The 18,816-nt window shown below is 40.8% G+C and overlaps 1 protein-coding gene across 1 annotated transcript; it reads left to right on the top strand.

Annotated features, from left to right (window-relative positions):
* The first annotated feature begins 1,128 nt into the window (after window positions 1–1,128).
* Window positions 1,129–13,582, top strand: zmat3 (zinc finger, matrin-type 3). The gene is made up of 6 exons (XM_069680668.1): window positions 1,129–1,252; window positions 6,323–7,065; window positions 7,155–7,295; window positions 8,890–9,056; window positions 9,353–9,456; window positions 13,238–13,582. Exons 1-6 carry the CDS (start codon window positions 1,129–1,131, stop codon window positions 13,444–13,446), a joined length of 1,488 nt encoding a protein of 495 aa, XP_069536769.1. The 3' UTR covers window positions 13,447–13,582.
* The last annotated feature ends 5,234 nt before the right edge of the window (window positions 13,583–18,816 follow it).

Genomic DNA, 18,816 nt, shown 5'->3' on the forward strand with positions numbered 1-18,816 from the left:
CATAAATGATAACATACCACATAATGTGTCATTGTTTGTGGGAGTGGCACCTAGTTGTTTCTGCTAAGTAGCCCATCATCTGATGAGATCAGAAGATAAGATAAGACAATATTGATCCCGAAGGAGGGAAATTCACAACTTAGAGCAGAAATAAAGACAGGCTTGAGATAAGGAAGCTGAAAGTCATAAGCTATAATGTGGAAACTTTATGTATGTATAAGGTAATAGGCCCGATCATAGAGTGCATGTATGCAATGCATATCGTAAACTTACTGTAGGTATATAGCCTAGTTATAAGTAGGCTATGGTTATTAAATACTGTAAGCATAAAACATGTTTTAAAATGATCAATGCTATATTACATATATGGGCAAAACATAAAATGCACACACAGTAAAGGGATGAAACATTAATATGTAAAACATATAAGCTACATTAAAAGGTAACACATTCATATATAATTGATTTAAAAAGCCCACTTATAGGCTGCTTGTATTTTTGTCTTTCAACCACATCTTACATTCACAATAATAATACTATCCTAAATATATTATATAATTAGTAAAATAGCGTAGTGGGCTACAAAATATAAGTTTTGATCGTCCACAGGCTTCATTTCCTTGAAATATTGTGGTATCTTTTTATTTAATTTGCATATATCTTATCAACATTTTCATAACAACGCCCACTCGGCTGTTTTCCCAGCAGACTTGTCACTCTTAAATAGCCTGCACGGGTGATCCGAGTGTACCTCAGAGGTGTAACATATTTATACAATGTGTCATGATTGCCACCCATGCAAATCAGTAGCAGTGGCATCGGAAATGGACTGTACCAAGAAGGGGTGGACGCCGGAGGAACCTCGTCAGGGTTTGTATCTCGAAAAATCTACTTCAACGATTAAGAACATCTTTGTCGACATTTAATTACAAAATATAACCGCAGATGTGTTTAAGAATTGTGGATAATTATTTATTACTGCTGGCTATTATTTTCTGTATTTCGCTCTCCTCGTGATACCCCCCTCCGGTGAAAGCCACGGTGTCTAAGCGTGTGGTAAGGTCTGTCATCCTGCCTGGATCGCCCGGTTTTTTGGACAGAAGAAGTTGGCAAAGGGATGTCAGTGCGATGATGGCGCTGCAGCTAAAGACCGGGGATGCAGCGTACTACCAGAGTGCAGATTACTGCAGAAATTACACTTCGCCTCCTGTCAGCTACGGTGACAGCAGCCATTATCTTGCCCGATTGCCAGGTAAGGAGAAGCTTTTGCCATACAGGATCTCCCCTTTGACTGCCAGCAGTGTAAAAGATGCGCTAATGTGCAGGGATTGAGAAAATCTAACCAGAGACGTTTGCAGATGGTACAGAGAAAGGTGGATGTTAAGCCCGGTTGCCCTGGTGCTGCTGTCATCATTGTAATGTCATCTAAGAGGGGTGCACCAGCCATCATTTTGTTCAGCTTATAGATGATGCAAAATCTGAGTATCTCTAATAATCTCTGGTGATAAAAGAAAAATATGTTTTCAACTGATGTCTGACTGTAATTTGAAATACTTTAATCTCTGAAGTATGTCTGTCTCTTGTCAGACCAAAGTGAAAAAATGCTGCTCCCACCACTTCATAGCCTTTTGCACTGCTTGATCTGCACAGCTGATGGTGGCATGTGGCAATTTCACACTGAGGGTTTTCTTCGTTGCACCTGCACAGTCCCTGCCAAAAACAAGCTTTCCCTGCTGGTTACAGAGACTTGAGGCTATATGGATCATGTAGCTACATAGATGATCCAGATTTACAGCATGAGACTGATCTGTCCACCTGGTTATATTCCAGCCATCAAACTGTCATCATCACTCAGCCTCTATGTCATATTGAAATTGCAAAGCCTGCATAAAGCCTTAGATTGAAGTTGGTCGAAGTAATCATTAGAGTGGCCAAAAAGGAAAAATGCCAAACATTTAGTTGGCCAAGAATTTTTTTTGCCATTATAGTTTTTTCAAATGAAACATCAATGGATTTTTACCACCTGTCTCCATCAGTTCCTCAGCAAAAATGTCTTTAAAGGAGAATAAGACGTACTCGGTGTTAATAATTTGAAACTTAAAGTACAGTGAGACATTGGCTATCTGGTCTTGGCTGTTTTCTGTGCTCGTCCAGTGCCCAGTGAAGCAGATGGAATAAGTGCAGGAGGCATGTGCTCCTCATTGCTCCATAATTGATGTGATACAGCACAGTATGGCAAGAAAAACTCAAGAGAAAATGAACACTTGGCCTATTTAGAGATTCTCTGTGGAGGCCACTAGATGATCAGGCTTCAGGACCGGACTTAGTGTGTCTGTGTCTGTGAGTGTGTGTGTTTTGGTACTAAACCAGCAAACTTAGAGATCTTGAATTAAGCTTAAAAAATCTGATGGACTTGTGATTAACTTCTGAGGTAGTTTAAATTGAGAGTTTGGGAACTATCTGTCGCCCTGTGCTTTAGAGCAATATTACATAAGCCTGATTTTGACTTGCAAAGTTGATTTTGTCCTCTCTGATGCAAAAATAAGTTTTTCTTGACTTTGCAGCAAGGTCCACTTTCTGTGAGCGTGCAGAAGTGCTGCAGCTCAAAGACTGAACTTTGAGGGCCCAGATCTGGGTCTCTAAGGAGGAAGACAAAACTGACCTTGGCCTATCTAGCTCATGTTAAAACTATGGAACTATGGAGAGTCACAGCCAAAATACAGAGACAGATTTTGGCTTTTGTTGCCCCTCTTTTATGTCAAAGATGGACAAAAAATCAGCCACAATTTCCTATTTATTATGTGCAGTAATCTAATGGAAGTCTGTGCTGTTTTATCTGCTATAATGTCCCAGAGAGCGGGTCCTGTCCTGTGTGTCATAATAGGGGAGATATAAATAGGCACTTTCAGCTCCCACCGTGTTGACTTAGAAGTATTTGTAATCTGCACAGTCATTGCTAATAATTAATGTTTTTGTGGCGGCTTCTGGGTTTTATCCTCGACAGTAAGGGCACATTTTGCCCTTGTTCTGTCCCGTAGGCTGAGTAAGTATTTATTCAGTAATGAGCCACTGCTGCTATTAATCCTCCCCTGCTACAAAAACACAAATGTACTTACACATTTGATCAGAAGAGCATCACAATTTAGTCCAATTTTCCTAAGAATAAGTAAATCATTACTTATGATACATATCTTCAGAACCAAATCTGATGACAAAACACAAATGAAGGCTGGAGGCATAATCTAAGAATAGATTTTAAGCTTAAAATAGTTTAACTTTAGTATTAATGTTAATCTTGCAGTTTTAGATCCTTCTTTTTGGTTTTTTACTCTTTCATCTACGGTGAATTAGAAGAGGGAGTAATTATTTAAACTTCAATTGCAGCAAACAGAAGGAGTCAGTGGAAGAAAAAGCTGAGATAATGACTGTATTTATGACTATCATGCCACCAGAATGTTCATGTAGTCCCTAATTGGCCTTCGTATTGTTCTTACACAAAGTAATTGCAACCATGATATCAAAATGGAAAGTAATTTTCCACGAGGCAGTATCCCCACGAATTGAAGAGGCTGGGAAACAGGCTGGGAAAGAGAAAAACATCATGCAACATCTCAGAGCTTACCTCATATTCTAACTGAAATACAATAAATGCAGTTAAATATCGCTCTATTGTGCGGTGGCACAAAGTGATCTCTGATCTGCCTAAAGGCAAGCAAACACGTTCAGCCGTCATTTGTGCTTAGGATTGCTGCAGTAGTGAGGTTGTGTGAACTGCTGTGCCGGCTGTCTCAATCAGGGTTGAAGGGTTCTCATGAGGCGGCTGCTGATGAGATTGATTATGTGCAGAAAGTGGAACATGATTGGTGGATGTTTCTCTGGTCTGATCCAACATTTAAGAATGTGAACATTTGAAGCACACTCTTCTCTGTTTTGGGCCCTCTTTTAACCTTTTTATGTCTTTTATCTATTCAACTCTTATGTCATTTATATAATTTTTACTGTTTCGTCGCCATCATTGATACTAAAGCTGTCATTACTTCTATTGATTTTCTGTTAATGGTAAATGGACTGCAATTATATAGTGCTCTCCCACCTCTCAAAACACTTTACACTACAGGTCAGCATTCACACTTTTACACGTAGATCCGTACACTGCCCATCGGCAACTAATCACATTCACACTTATTCACTTGTCGATGGCTGCGCCTTCGGGAGCAATTCAGGGTTCAGTGTGTTGCCCAAGTAGGCTCTGACATGTGGACTGCACGAGCCGGGGATTGATCCACCATATAGTGACAGACAACCATTGAACCGCTCCCTGAAGCCTGAAGATCTCTTAGAGCTGTTTTGAATTATATTTTAAATACAAACCCACTTCCTCTACTGTTTATTGCAAATACATCTCTGCTGCTGCTCCCCACAGATTCCAGATAAATCTCCAGGGAGAATGAGCCCCTAAAAAAGCTCATTTATACATTTTTCCAGACCAGGATATGATTAAAACAACACTGAGGGTGCCAATAAGTAATGAAACTGCTGCATAATATGACTTTATTAACATATGCTCATCGAGCTCTGCTGAATCTTCCATTGAGTCATCTTTCAGTTCACAATAAAGTACAGGGAGTCGTCCAGCATACCTTTCTGCTGAGGTCAGACAGGCCAGGTGACAGAGAGGCAGCTAGACGGACTGGACAGACAGACTGACAGAAAGCAGCAGTCGGAAACACAAACACCCCAGGGTGTTATTTTGGGGCCATGAATCAGTGCCATTGGGTGTCCAGTTGGATTCCTGATAAAAGCTTCCAGCACAGTTTTGACACAGCTGTTGGCCTTTTTACTGACCTGTCAATGTATGCAGTTAAAGACACACACACACACACACACACACACAGCCATATGAGCCTACTCGAGCAGTCACACAGACACTAAAATAATGGCTCATTAGAGCAGCACAAACAAACACACATAAATCAGCACAGAGCCTATTTTCTTTCTGGTTTTCTTACACTTACAAACACACACACACACACACACACACACACACACACATGCACATGGACAACCACTCATGCACACACGCCCTACATGAGCCTATTCGAGCACTCGTACTTCAGGCTGTGTGATCAGGGAAGCCTGAGGATTGTATTGTCACTGTCTCGGTCTCTGTGTGTGTGAACATGCATGTGTGCGTAACGTCCCGTATGCATGGCTGCAGGCGCTGCAGGCTCAGCCTAATCTTCCTGATGCCCACTGGAGTGTAAAGCTCCTCTGTCCGAGAATGTGTTTCTATTTCTTTACATCTCTCCTGCCTCGGGGCTCCGAGATATAATCGCTTCTCTTAGTGCTTCTGTACATTGGGCATTGGATATTCATCAAATTGCTTTTCAATGTCTGTTTGATGATCTGTCAGTTGACAATATCCACTATGTCTGCAGTATCTGAAGCGTCTTCAATAGACTATAATCCAAAGCAAATCAAAGACACCAAGTGGGCCTACTTTCTGGTGCCATTTATAGTGATGTGTCAAAATGCTTTTTTATTTCTGGATTCTTTGCTTTAAGAGAAATGTGACAGAATCAGATCAAATCATACAGTTTCATGCACATGTCTGCACCTCAACAGATTCTCCTCCATTGCAATGTTTTTCCTCCACTTTTTCTACAATTTCAGGCAATGCTTACCAAATTTTAATTCTCAAATGTATATTTTGACGCCAATTTAGATCAAGCTGCAGGAATTAGAGTTAAAAGCCACTATAGATAATGATACGGCTGTGCCAAATTTGATTGCAATTGTTCCGATAGATGTTTATATATTTCATTTAAAAGCATAAATGCATACCTGCTGGTGGTGCCAGAGGAAAAGAAATCCCAGAAAAGAGATTCATGTACATTGTATTTTAACTGTGGACCTATGTCTCAAATTTGTAGTGCTCACTTTATTGAAATGTTTTGCTTGATAAGTCAAACAGTAGCTTACTGGTAGCCCTATATGACAAGTTGGGAGATGGTCTGTAGTGGACCATAAATGACTAAATATAATTGCAATCCAATTATAAGTTGTTAATATATCTCAGTCTGGATGAACCAACATGTCTTTAACATATACATGTGTTTTATATTTGAATGCACTTTCTGGATAGTTTCTAGTTTTGTATTGTGCAAATTCTTTCAAATGGTAAAATGACTTGAAAGACAATTTAATGTCATGTATGTCTTAATCCACACTGACCTTCCCTGAAAGAAATGTGCTTGATTGTGAATGTCTACCCATGTCTAAAGGTGATGTTTATTATGTGCATTTCCTCTGATGTCCACAGGCCCAGAGACCATGTTGAAGCCTCCTCTGAGTCTCTTCAGCCACCCCCAGCAGCCTTTCCATCACATGGACACCCTGCACCAGCTTGGACCTCCACCAATGGCGCCTACGCAACCTCTCGGCCCGCCCCCCATGGCCCCCGCTCAGGCAATGGGACCCCCAACTATGGTTCCCACCCAAACTCTATGCCACCCTCCCATAACAGCTGCTCACACATTAAGGCCTCCTCCCATTGCCCCACCACACAGCTTAGGCCCCCCTCCAATGGCCCCAGCTCAGCCACTGGGGCCTCCACCAATGGCACACACATTGTTACCCCCACCTGTAGATCATTCCCAAGCAATAGTGCCTCCAACCATGGACCTCACACAGCAAATGGGGCCTCCACCTATGAATCCTTCTCAAGCCCTGGTGCCCCCTCCTGTAGTGGCTCCTGGAGCAGTACGATTCCCCCTCCCTCCCAGCCCAATGTCCTGCCCTCCTGCTCCAGGCCCAGACCCTTCACAGATGCTCCCAAGGCCCCCTGGACCAGCCCTCATCCCAGCCCCGGTGTCCTGCCTCATCCCTGGTCCTCTCCCGGGTCAGGCAGCCCCAGCCAGCGAGCAGCCCCAGGATGAGGGCTCTCCGTTGGGGGCAGAGGAGCAGGAGGACTCTTTAGGGCTGGGGGAACTGTGTAAACCTCTGTACTGTAAGCTCTGCAACGTTACCCTCAACTCAGCCCAGCAGGCACAGGCTCACTACCAGGTCAGTTTAAGTTCATACATGCATAAACCTGTTAAATATTAAGCTACATACATAAACACAGAATTCTTTATCTTTATCTTTCTGTCTAGGGGAAGAACCACAGTAAAAAGTTAAGAAATTTCTATGCTGGCAGTCAACAGCCTCCGGCCATCAGGATCCCAGAAGTCCTCGAGGGAGCCGGCCAGACAGCGCTCAGCTCAGGATCCAACGACAGTGACGCAGGCAGGCAGGTCAGAACCAAGCTTAGAAATCCAGCAACAACCTACCTAAATGTTGCAGTTTTACTTGAGAAGGTGGGTGTACTGCTTAGCGAGGGGGCCAATCTGCTAACAGAGGTCGTTTCCTTCTGAGGAGGTGGTAGGGAAATGCAGAGTGTGTTTCTTTGAATAGTGGAAAATCACATTATTCGTTCATCACAGAACAATACAGTCTCAACACATCCTAAAATATCAGCACTCCTAAAATACCTACTCCCTCTGACTTGATTTCCTTCTCTCACTTGCAAGAGTTATATACAAGGTCTAATTTTAAATTAAAAGGTGGTAAAACAACATTCTCATTCTAATATGTTTTAGCCCATTGCTAGCAGAACTAAATTATTCCACTTTTTCCATTTGTTTAAAGCGCGTCAGGATATTGCTTGCAAGGCACAACAGGAAAGCCCAACAAAATCCTGTTTGCCACAACAATGGCACAAACCCAGGGGTGGTAAAATAAAGGCTGTGTCGATATCATCGGTGGTGGTAGCGAAGGCCAGACATGATCGCAAGCAGAGACGAGTCTTCCATCATTTTTATTCGTCCAACATCGCTCCTCTCGAGTATTTTTCTTCGGAAAAAAGCAAAAAATATCACACTGCTCTTTAAACTTTGAGGATATCTGCTGTCGGACTTGCAGATTCCATATGCATTTCTCCTTGTTCTGAAAGCTTGACTGGCCTCCCGCACCTAGTTATGGTTGCTAACGTAGGATTGGACAGAGCCATTCAAGACTTAGCAAAGGGTCAATTACTATCAGGAGAAAAAATTGTCATTATATTCAATACATATTATTGCAATGCTACATTTTCTCAGACTTAAATGCAGATATTATCATATTTTTCTTTATTTTACAGTGTGAAAATGTGAAATGGTTTACTCACCGTGATGACAACTTTACCATTTTGGCATAATCTCTAGCTCTCATAGCATCAGTTTCAGTTGCACACTACCTACTTAGTACCAGACAACTTAGCAACAAACTGGTGGATATATTGTCGGCTCTAGTGGCTAAAAGAAGACATTTCCATCTGAAGTTGGTGGAGACCAAAATAGAGTTGCAAAAGAATAAATATTAGACTTAAATTCACCAGAAATACAACTCTTAGGAAATGATAACGTTGCTTCAAAACTGTGAATAAGAAAATAAGAAACAGTATAATAACTTTTTATGTCTTATAAACTTGATAACATGTCAATATTGTGTCTATACCTTGTTTTTGCTGACCCCAACAGGCCACAAAAACAGCTATTGCAGGTTTAAGGATTTACTATGTTGCTAAAAGACTATGTTTGTGTCATTATTGTTTACTTTGGATAAACGCATCATAAACATATAAACCAATAACAAATCTGCTAAGATTATTAAATGTAGAACAAAGGAAGGTGTGTTTTATATCTAGGCCTACGTGAAACTATTTTGGACTTTATAGCACAGCTGCAAGTTGTGCTAGAAACCCTTCTCTTCTTCCAATCAGACCTAAACATTTCTTTCATCTCTTTCTCACTGTTTACTCCCTAACTCCTCTCAACACAAACACTGCTTTGCTTTGTCCTGTGTCCTCAGGCGCTCTACAAGGGGGCAACCCGGGTCATCTTGGCTACAGAGAATGACTATTGTAAGCTGTGTGACGCCTCCTTCAGTTCACCCGCAGTTGCACAGGCCCACTACCAGGGCAAGAACCACGCCAAGAAACTACGGCTCGCTGAGGCCCAACAGAACTCCAACAACATGTAGGTTTACGACTGTTTGGAGCATACAGGGGTCTCATGCTTAATTATATTTGTACGTCTGTTTTCTGCAGATTTAAGCTACCCAGGACTGACTGTATAGACTTGTTCCTGATTAAAAGCTGTAGTTTGTCAGAAAATTACCTTAACAACTACAGTTAATCACAGCCAGTTTTGGCTTTGTTAAATATCGAAGCAGCCAAGCTACACTTGTGGAAACCGATAGCCAGATAGTGTGTTTTTCTCACCTTTTGTACCAGACTGAAGTGATATTGATGCTAGCTTCGCCTGTTTTTCAGGGAAGGCAACAGTGAGGCAGCTCCAAGAAGAAGCAGGAAAGATGGCTCTGAGTACAGACTGGTGAAAAACCGCCGCAGCCCACAGCTTCCTGCTTCCATGCCAGGTAACATTTTAAAAATAATTTCATAAGAGACTTTAAAACACAGATTTCTGCTTAATTCTAAACTGTAAATGTAAAACTGCTAAAAAAACCCAATTTAAACTGTTCATCATTAGATAACTAAATATGTTATGTAGGTTCCATTACCACACTTGAACCCAAAAGTGGCTACATTTCTATGGTTTATTGGCAAAAGAACAAACAATAGCTATACCTCAATTCAGGGGCTGCGTCCTTTGAAAGAGGATGAGTCATTTGTAGCCTGCGTTGACCGCTAAGGCCAAACTGGAATGAGACTGTCTGGTCTACGGAGGATTTCCTGTTTGCGTCACCAGCTGTTCCCTCCCCTACCCTCACCGTCACCAAACCTAGTCACTAAACCTAGACTAGTAGTAACAGGTAGCTAGCGGGCTAACTAGCGTCATGTAACATTTTATTTGAAAGATCATTTGTATTAAGGCCCTTTAGTTTTTTCAACATTTGTATCGCTAGCCATTAATGGGGCGGCTGTGGCTCAATGGTAGAGTCGGTCGTCTTTCAATCGGAATGTTGGAGGTTCGATCCTCAGCTCCCTCAGGCTACATGTCGAAGTGTCCTTGGGCAAGACACTGAACCCCAAATTGCTCCCGGTGGCATAGCCAACGGGTATGAATGTGATATCTGATTGACAGTTGGGCACTTAACGTAGCAGCCTCTGCCATCAGTGTATGAATGTGTGTGTGTTTGATTGAGTTGAAACCAAAAACTTTTTACATTTAAAAGTGTATTCCTCGGCTGTTTAAAAGTTCGCCATCTCATTTGAATTGTGGCGCAATGAATCTCGGGATACGTTGGGCTGCGAAGGATCAAGCACCAAGCATCAAAGCAGGACGCATTTGTCAGCTGCATCTGAAGGAGCCTTTGAGATGGGGCAGCCTTTGACGCGATGCTGTCAGCCCCTGGACGCAGCCCCTGAATTGGGACACAGAGCTAATGCTATATCAGCTATGCTAACGAGCTACTGTTAGCAGCCAAGCTAGCCCTTTTCACCATTCATAACCACATTAAACTTCAAAATAATAAAAGGCTTCTTTATCAAAATAATTTTGTTAAAGAAACAACAGCAGTCAACTATTCCTTTGTTTCATGTGTCACTGATTGTTTCTTTTGGATTATCTTTAAAGATAAGTACTTCCTTAGCGTTAGCATTAGAATCCAACAGTCCACACAAAAACACCACTCTTCCTAAAACTAGACTCACACATGGAAATTAGTATTGAAACCAAACTTTTTCATGGGTATCTTAAAGAAGTAAGCTTATTTATTTGATACTTAATTGGCTTGTTTAAGTTCACCCTATAGTACCAGTCATTATTGTAAACAGCCTTTCAGGGCTGCACTCCTTTGCTGTGGAAAATCTAAGAAATAATTTTGTAGACATTCAACATATTTCTTCAAAAGTGCAACACTTCTTGGAGCACTCATTCATCAACCTCCTCTGATATTTTTGAAGAGCTTACACAAAGCTGTACCAGTATTTTGCCAGGCATATGAACAAGCAGACAACATTTTGGCTGGAGGCTTCTTTCACAATGCTTTTCTCTGTGTTAGTGCGAGTGTCTGCTTTTGCCTTAGTGAGTGTGTGAAAACAGATACACAGTAGGTAACGTCAGACTTTCTACTGACGTCAAACAACTATCTCTTTCTCTATTTTTCCACAGACAGAAAACAGTAGCACCTTGGCTCAAGAAATTCAGGACAAATCATACAGTAGAGCCAATTTCCTTCCTCCCCCTCTCTCTCTCTTTCACTCCCTTGCTCACACACACACACACACACTACAAAGTTCTGCTGATTTAATCAGTTTTTTTGATGGACAAAGCCCAAAATAGCTACACTCTCTTCTGCAGTTGCCTTCTCACTGTCTTTTTATCTCTCGCCCTATCTTCGTCTCGTTTTTCTGCTGTGTTAACACCCACACACACAACAAGCAATACTCTTTCCTAGTTGTAATCCCAGATGACTTTGTACTTTACACTTGTGTATCTTCATTAGTAACATAAGAGATGTACATCAAGTTTTAATCAAGTGTGTGATGGTTTAAAATGTGGCCCTGGCCTCAGATTAGATGTGTAAAACCAATTAATTCACACTTAAAAGATAAGTTGAGTAATCAGTGTTAATATTAAACCAATTATGTAAGTAGTTTATCAAGCAACACGGCTATGCTAATGTTTTTGAGGCTGTAATTAGACATAGTAGCATCTTTAGCTTGATGCTATAACATCAGAGAAGACCGCGAGATCATGGTTTTCAGCAGGTAGCCTATAATGTTCATCAAGTTAGCCTAGCATGCCATTATTTGCTAATTAGCTAACACAATCTAACGCTGCGGCTGGTGGAAATGTCATAAATTTGAAGGTGGCTTCAGTAGAAAAGGAAATGCCAGAATAGCTACATTACCGTCTGATGATAACCTAAATATCCGGATCAGGTCCAATCATGTTTTTAGACATGCATTTTAAATGCTTGAAATAATAAATTGTGTCTGATGTGTTTTTTCTGCAAAATACGTTTAATTACCTTGTAAAAATCCTCCTGAGGCATCTCCTCCTTTTACCTCCTTAAAGAATTACCAATCTGCATTCCCGCCCAATATGCACATTTCCAACCGCCGCCTCCGTCGTGAAAACAAAACATGTCTCTGCCATCGTTTAGTGGCAACTTGTTGAAACTTAGCTAGCTTGAAATGTAGTAATCAGTAGTAGTAACGTTAACAGTAGTGAGTTTGCAAAAATTACGATGACGGTTGCAGCTGACTCGCGCATCGCCAAAGTGGTTGCCATAGGTTACACATAATGATATGCATAGCGTCGCCCCGTCCATTTACAGGATTGGCTCCTTACGTTTGTGACGTCTCAAACCTGCCAGTCTGAAAACGTGTTGTTCAGCCTGTCCTTGGTACACTGCAGGTTAAAAGCAGACAGGCCCAGCCATGGAGATGACTGCTTATGTTGTCCCTGATATGTGTTGTAGCACATGAAGAACACCACATGGAGATGGTTACAAGGTTAAACACTTGATTTTCACTGGAGGGGGTCTTTAACAAATCTAGTTGTGGAGACTTTTCATTCAAAACCACAAATGTGAGCCCTGTTGGTGGTCCCTGTGCTAAACGCTGTGGAGATAATTCTCATCCTGCCTCCTTTGAACCGGCTTACCTACCTGAAACTGTGCCCTGGAAAATGTGAACAAAGGCTCTGCAGGTCTGTGTGCTGTTAATCGCCTCATTGGACACCGACCCGGTGGCAGAAGTGTCAGGCGTTAAAAATAACTATATAGCGACAGTCAATTTTCATCCTGCATTGTCTTGTTTGCTTTTGTAGGTCATAAAGAAGCAGCAGAATTAATTGTAGTCTGTTTCATAACCAGTTAAAAAATCAGGGAATCAGGGGAACAGCAAAATCAGTCTTTGCTTTATATGACTGATAATTGATTATCTTTGTGTTTAGGAAAGCTGCCTGAAAAAAACAAGCTTGAGCTCTACGGTCAATTCAGTCTGTCTTTATTTATTTTACAATATTCTGACATTTAATTGACCCAATATTTAACGGATTCATCAAAAGAAAATCATAACTGCCTAAAAAACACTAATGAGTTTCCTCCCCTCATGTCATATAATCTTGACTACAGTTTTTCCTACATTGAAGCATCCCGCCACTTGTCATGAGGGATAAATCTGGAATATATAAGCTACAATTAACTTTTCTGTCTCCTGTCTGTCTCCTCTCTTCCTCCCCCTCAGGGCCGTACTACAACCCCAGACCGAGGCAGCGCATCCCGAGAGACTTGGCCATGTGCGTCACTCCCAGCGGACAGTTCTACTGTTCCATGTGCAACTGCGGGGCCGAGCAGGAGACGGACTTCAGGCAGCATCTGGAGAGCAAGCAGCACAAAGCGAAAGTGTCGGAGCTACGATACCGCCATGAGATGGAGAACCTCGGCTACAGCTAAGAGACGCAAGAGAGGGCAGGTGAAGGGGAAGAAAAGAGATAAGAGCGAAAGAAGATAGGTGTAGAGCCAGTGAAAGACTAATGTGCAGGGAAGTAAAGGCAGCTTCTAGTTTGAGGAGCGCATTAAGGGATTAGCTGTAATGGCCTCAAGATCTTGTTGCAATTCATTTGATGCATGGCTCAAACACTTAAATCCTCATTTTTGACATAATGCTTGGTCATACTAAGCTATAATTGGATTTAATGGACTGATTTGATCTGGGTATTACTATTAAAATTGAGTGAGTAGCAGCTGCAACATGTCCGCTTTGAAGAAAATTGTTGATTTTTGACGTACAAGTCTAAATTCTGATTGTTTTTGCCTTTGAGCCAGATCACATTTTGGACCCACTGTCTTTATTGTTATTCTCTTGTTACTATTTCTGACCACCTTCCCTCCAATGTTTTGAGTGGGTTGCACTCTGACTCAGGGTATAGGTGAATGCAAATGAATTGCAAGTAAATCTTGAGCTTGTTCAGGCTAAACGGAGAGAGCATGCGGTGAGGAGGCGCAGAAATACTAAGAAAAGACCGACAGGCCGAGGGTGCAAGCATTTGGAGAAAAAGAAAAACAGAGAGAAACCTTTAGATAGGAGTAAAAGGCAGGTAGAGGCAAACGCTTGAGGTGAGAACAAGTCTCATCCGTGGGAAAACAATCATCACTGAGGACAAAGATTTAGTTTGAGACTTGTTTTTTAATTCTTGTGTGAGAATCACCTCTGCAGGTATTTATTACAAGCCCTACAGGAGAGTCTTTTGGTCCATGTAGTGACCATGGAGCCACACAGGGCACAAAAAAAGGGAAAATTCATTATAACCTTATACTGGTTAAACAATCCAAAGCACTGTTAGCTAGTATAAAAAAACAAAGCACAACAAACATCATCTGTTAGAAGCAGTGTTTCATGAACGTGTTAGCCAACCTCTTAGCAGTCCTTTCGTGTGTATCAGGCTAAAGGCTACACACCTGCTAGCCTTGTTTGTGCCTTTAGTGAAAATTAGGCTAAAGAGTTAGCTTTGGTTAGCCATTTTGGAGTTATAGTGTAAACCAATCTACAGTATTGATTGGGTTTTTTCTATATTCTGTGTCATCCCTCTCCTTGTTTTAAACCCACAAGTATTATGTAAATATATTCAAATTACAATCTAGATGTAAATATGGTATAATAGACATGATTGCTATAGATTCTTTGGTTAATGTTAGCCTAGCGTATATTGTAAATACTCATCTATTTAATAATTATCAGGAATCTTGTACAAAGTGTGCACTGACTGAATGTCTACCCATGAGCACTGTATGTGTGTTTGAGTTTTACTGTAGGCCCTCCATACCAATTTAGGTGAAGCCATTGTTCATTGGTGAAGTAACTCTGGTACCGTCCGTCTGTAGTTAAAAGCTGAGAGAGTCTTTTTTTTTTTAAAGTAGGAAACAAGCTGAACCTTTGTCTCGACAGCTCAGACAAACTGTGAGGAAGAAAGGTGCAAACACGTCTTTAAACTCATAGTGGTGCGTGCAGCTGAAAGCTGTTACATCCAAACTTCTAATTAGTTTGCAAATTGCAAATAAATGTGTGCAGAGCTCCTGGATGTTTGTGGTTGTGAGACATATCATTAAATTCACCCAATCACTCTTTATTCCCAGATGGGACATAACAGGATTTAGTGCAGTGTGAAACAGCTGCAGAGGAGTGTGATGGATTTTGTCTGGATTTGCACACGCATTTCTGTTGTTGTTATTGTTTTTTTTAACCCATAGAGACCCCAGGTCATGATGTTTTTTTATAGTTAAGCCCGTCCTGAAAGGATCTGTTATATAATCGAAATCAAATTTGATTTTCTGTTTCTGTTTATTTGACTTTTTAATTCATTTCAGTTATGCTGAGGTGAATGCAGTGCAATCGCAAGACATCTACAGTTATACAGTGATACTTTAAACTACAAAAAGTGTGCACTGTGCCTTTAATGATGGGCTATGATCTCCATTGTACTCAAACACAATAACAGAGTCAAAAAAGATTTAAGATTATTTGGAACACAAAACTTTTGTCTTTTGTTATTTACTGATTAATTGATTCTTTAATTATCTAATAGAAAAATATTTTTTTTCTTCATGCCTCAAATAATTTGATGTAACAGTGAGCAAGATTTCCACCAATATTTTTAGATGTCATGTTCACCCAAAAGTACAGCAGGATTGATTAGATCCCTAAAAATCCTCAAAGGTCAAAGGCCTGATCGGGTCACATAATTAGATGTGTTACAAAGTGTAATGAAAGCAGCATCCTGGCTTTCTGTCTGGATGGTTTAGATATCTTTGGGGACAGGCAGCTGTTCACATCTTACATTTAGTCTCTGGAGCGCAAACACACACCTGATCACACACACGAGGACACTCAGGAGAACAGCACTGTGAGGACAGATTACTGTGGTGTTTAGGTATTTGAACATGTGAGAGAGTGACGGCCAGAGAGGGAGAGGCAAACCGAGCGTAGAAAATAAAATGTTTGGCTGTTTTTTTAACCCACTGTGCAGTATAGTTTAATCAAAAGGGAACAAAGAAGAGGTGATGAAAGCAGAGATAGAACCGAAGCTGTGTGTAACACACGGCATGTTGAGGAGCTCTTGGTTGCAGTCTGTTAATAGCACTCCTCCTCCTCCTAGAAATAACACGCTTTGTATTACTTGAAAGCATCGGTGGCATAACCTTTTATTATGTTGACAGGCTCCTGAATTTAAAATGAGGGTCAGGCGCCAATGCAGAACACCTTCAGTGATGCATGAAAACAATAAACTGCAAAGGAATGGAGGAAATGAGGGTATCGCAGGAAACTATCAGGCTTGTAGCAAGCATTGTCTACAGATCCTTAAAGATAAGTCTGGCAACCTTTCTTGCTTCTGTACAGTGATGTGTTTGGACTCAAAAAACAAGCGGTTTCAAACGTTTTTGGCTAAGGACCCCTTAAAATGTTGCAAATTCTTCTTGGTATGGCCTTACTGTGGACAACCAAAGATCTTTTTTTATTGTCAGATTATTCCTATGAACAAGATGGGCAACTGCCCTGGACCCCAGACCTGCAAAGCCCCAACAAGTACCAGGTTCACCTCATGAATATTGTACTTTATTATAAATTGCACCATTGTGGTGCATGAACAGCTCCATTACGTCAACTGAAGCAGGTTTTGCATTTTTCATTAATCTTTCAGTCCTGCCATGTTGAGGAACCCTGTGTCAAAAGTAGACCTTATTTTTAAAGGGGGGGTATTGTGCTGTTTCACGTTATAAGACATAAATATAATGTTACAATGTTGGATGTCCATGCTAAACGTGGGGGAAGTTTCAAATCTGTAGGTAAAAGTATGTTGGAGTAATCCCCAGGCTTCTCAGCTCAGTATGCAGGCTGCTGTGAACGCCAGGTTTTAGTTTGTCTCCACGTTACAGCCTCAGCAGGCTTCAGAGCGCTGACCAATCAGAAGAAAGTGGGCTTGTCGGGGCGGAGTTTTCTTAAAGGGACAGAGCTGACTGAGTCGTTTCAGGCTGTATGAGGGCCTGCACAGAGCACTAGTGTGAGAAAAATGATCAGTTTTTTTAACTGTAAATTATGCTAAGCTACTCCACAGGTATCACAGAGTGAAATATGAAGCTTGAAATGAGAACAATACCCCCCCTTTAAGCTTCTACTGTGCGTACATGCTGCATATTCGGACATTTGTTTTATCAAATTAACTAACTATATATATGTTTTTGCCTTTATTTGACAGAAGATAGCGAAAAAACAAAAAGAAAACAATGATGATGTGGTTATGTTGCTTGTATTATAACCATGTGGCTACCAATGAGCTCACCAAGGGGTATCACTCCATCACTGGTGGCTTTCTGGGAACTCGGCTCCACTTATAGTCCATTTCTGCCTAGCAGCCCCTGAACAGGTGAATTTGGCACTGCACCTGAAGAATATCTAGGAATATCCAGAACTAATTTGTGTAGCAGAGATCCTTTCTTACTCTTAAATACTCCTCTGTTCCCTCACGTATATCTTGGGAATCCAGCAACTACAGCTTTAGTTTTTTGAACAAGATGTACAAGATCATTAGTACTTCACTTTATCAGTGGAGACATTGAAGGAGGCCACTTAGGAATCACACCAAGATTCAATTTATTGGTAAATTAACATTTCCTACAAAGATTTCCAAACGAGTCGATTTAACAGTTTTTCACTTGATTGAAGAAAATCCTAAAACCAGCAGGCCTTAATTGAAACGACATTTTGAAGCCTGAAATAACATGGTTAACGTAATCTGTAGTTAATGGGCTAAAACACATCAAACCACAGGTAAATCATCATTTGGTGCACAAATGTTTCAAGCACTTGAAAGCAGACTAAATGGAGAAACCACTGTGGTTAATAACGGCACTCGTGCTTATAAAGAGGACTGTTTTGGTGTTGTTTGGTCTGGTAATATGTTGAAATTGTTCAAATAACCGGGGTACTGTCTCTGTTTGTTTTCATCAAACTGTTTTTGGAGGCTATAATGGTTAGTAACTATATTATTATATTATTCTGAACCACTGATTCTGTTATATTCAGTGATCTCTCTGTTATAATCTAAGCTTCTATCTGAAAGCTGATGTGTTTCAGCACCATAACGTAAAAGTTACACTTCAGTTCCTCTTTCTAAATGACAGAGAAGTGGTATATATTGCACTGTATAAATTATATCTGGTTTATTTTGTGCATGAGTAAAGACATACTTTAAAACTGTTGAGAAAATACGACGGTGAGGATGCTGTTTTATACGGCTGGTCGGTCGTATGTTATACTAAAGCTACAAAAGGGCATTGGATAGAATACAAGATTTTGCACTGAATATAAGGAAACCACACGTGTTTATAAAGAAAATATGCTTATTATTATATGCTGTTTGGTTCGTGTGAAAACTTTGCTACCATTGTCATTATTTGCCTCTTGATGTTTTTTATCCTAATGTTTACAAAGGTGAGAATTTGAAGATTTCATGGATGTGTATGATATTTCTAATCCTGCGTGTTTATCTATGTGTTGCACTGTTGGACTGATCAGACCAGGGTAAATGGGCAACACTGTAAGGTTAATTATAGACATAGCAAATTAGTGCGGGACCAGCAACTGTTTAAATGAGGGCATGTAAGAGTCCTTGGTGGCAGTTACGTCCCCACAACAATTAGAACTGAAGAAGCTTTTTGGAAGACCGACGAAGTGTCGTCATTCAAAGCTCCTTTGCAGTGACTTTGATTTTATCCAGACGTAAGACCTTCACATACATCGCAGGACAAAATGTTATTTTTTTATAGCTG

The sequence above is a fragment of the Semicossyphus pulcher genome, unplaced genomic scaffold, assembly GCF_022749685.1.
Source record: "Semicossyphus pulcher isolate SPU_LCO1_2020_fin unplaced genomic scaffold, fSemPul1.0.p SCAF_4, whole genome shotgun sequence".
Taxonomy (NCBI): Eukaryota; Metazoa; Chordata; class Actinopteri; order Labriformes; family Labridae; genus Semicossyphus; species Semicossyphus pulcher.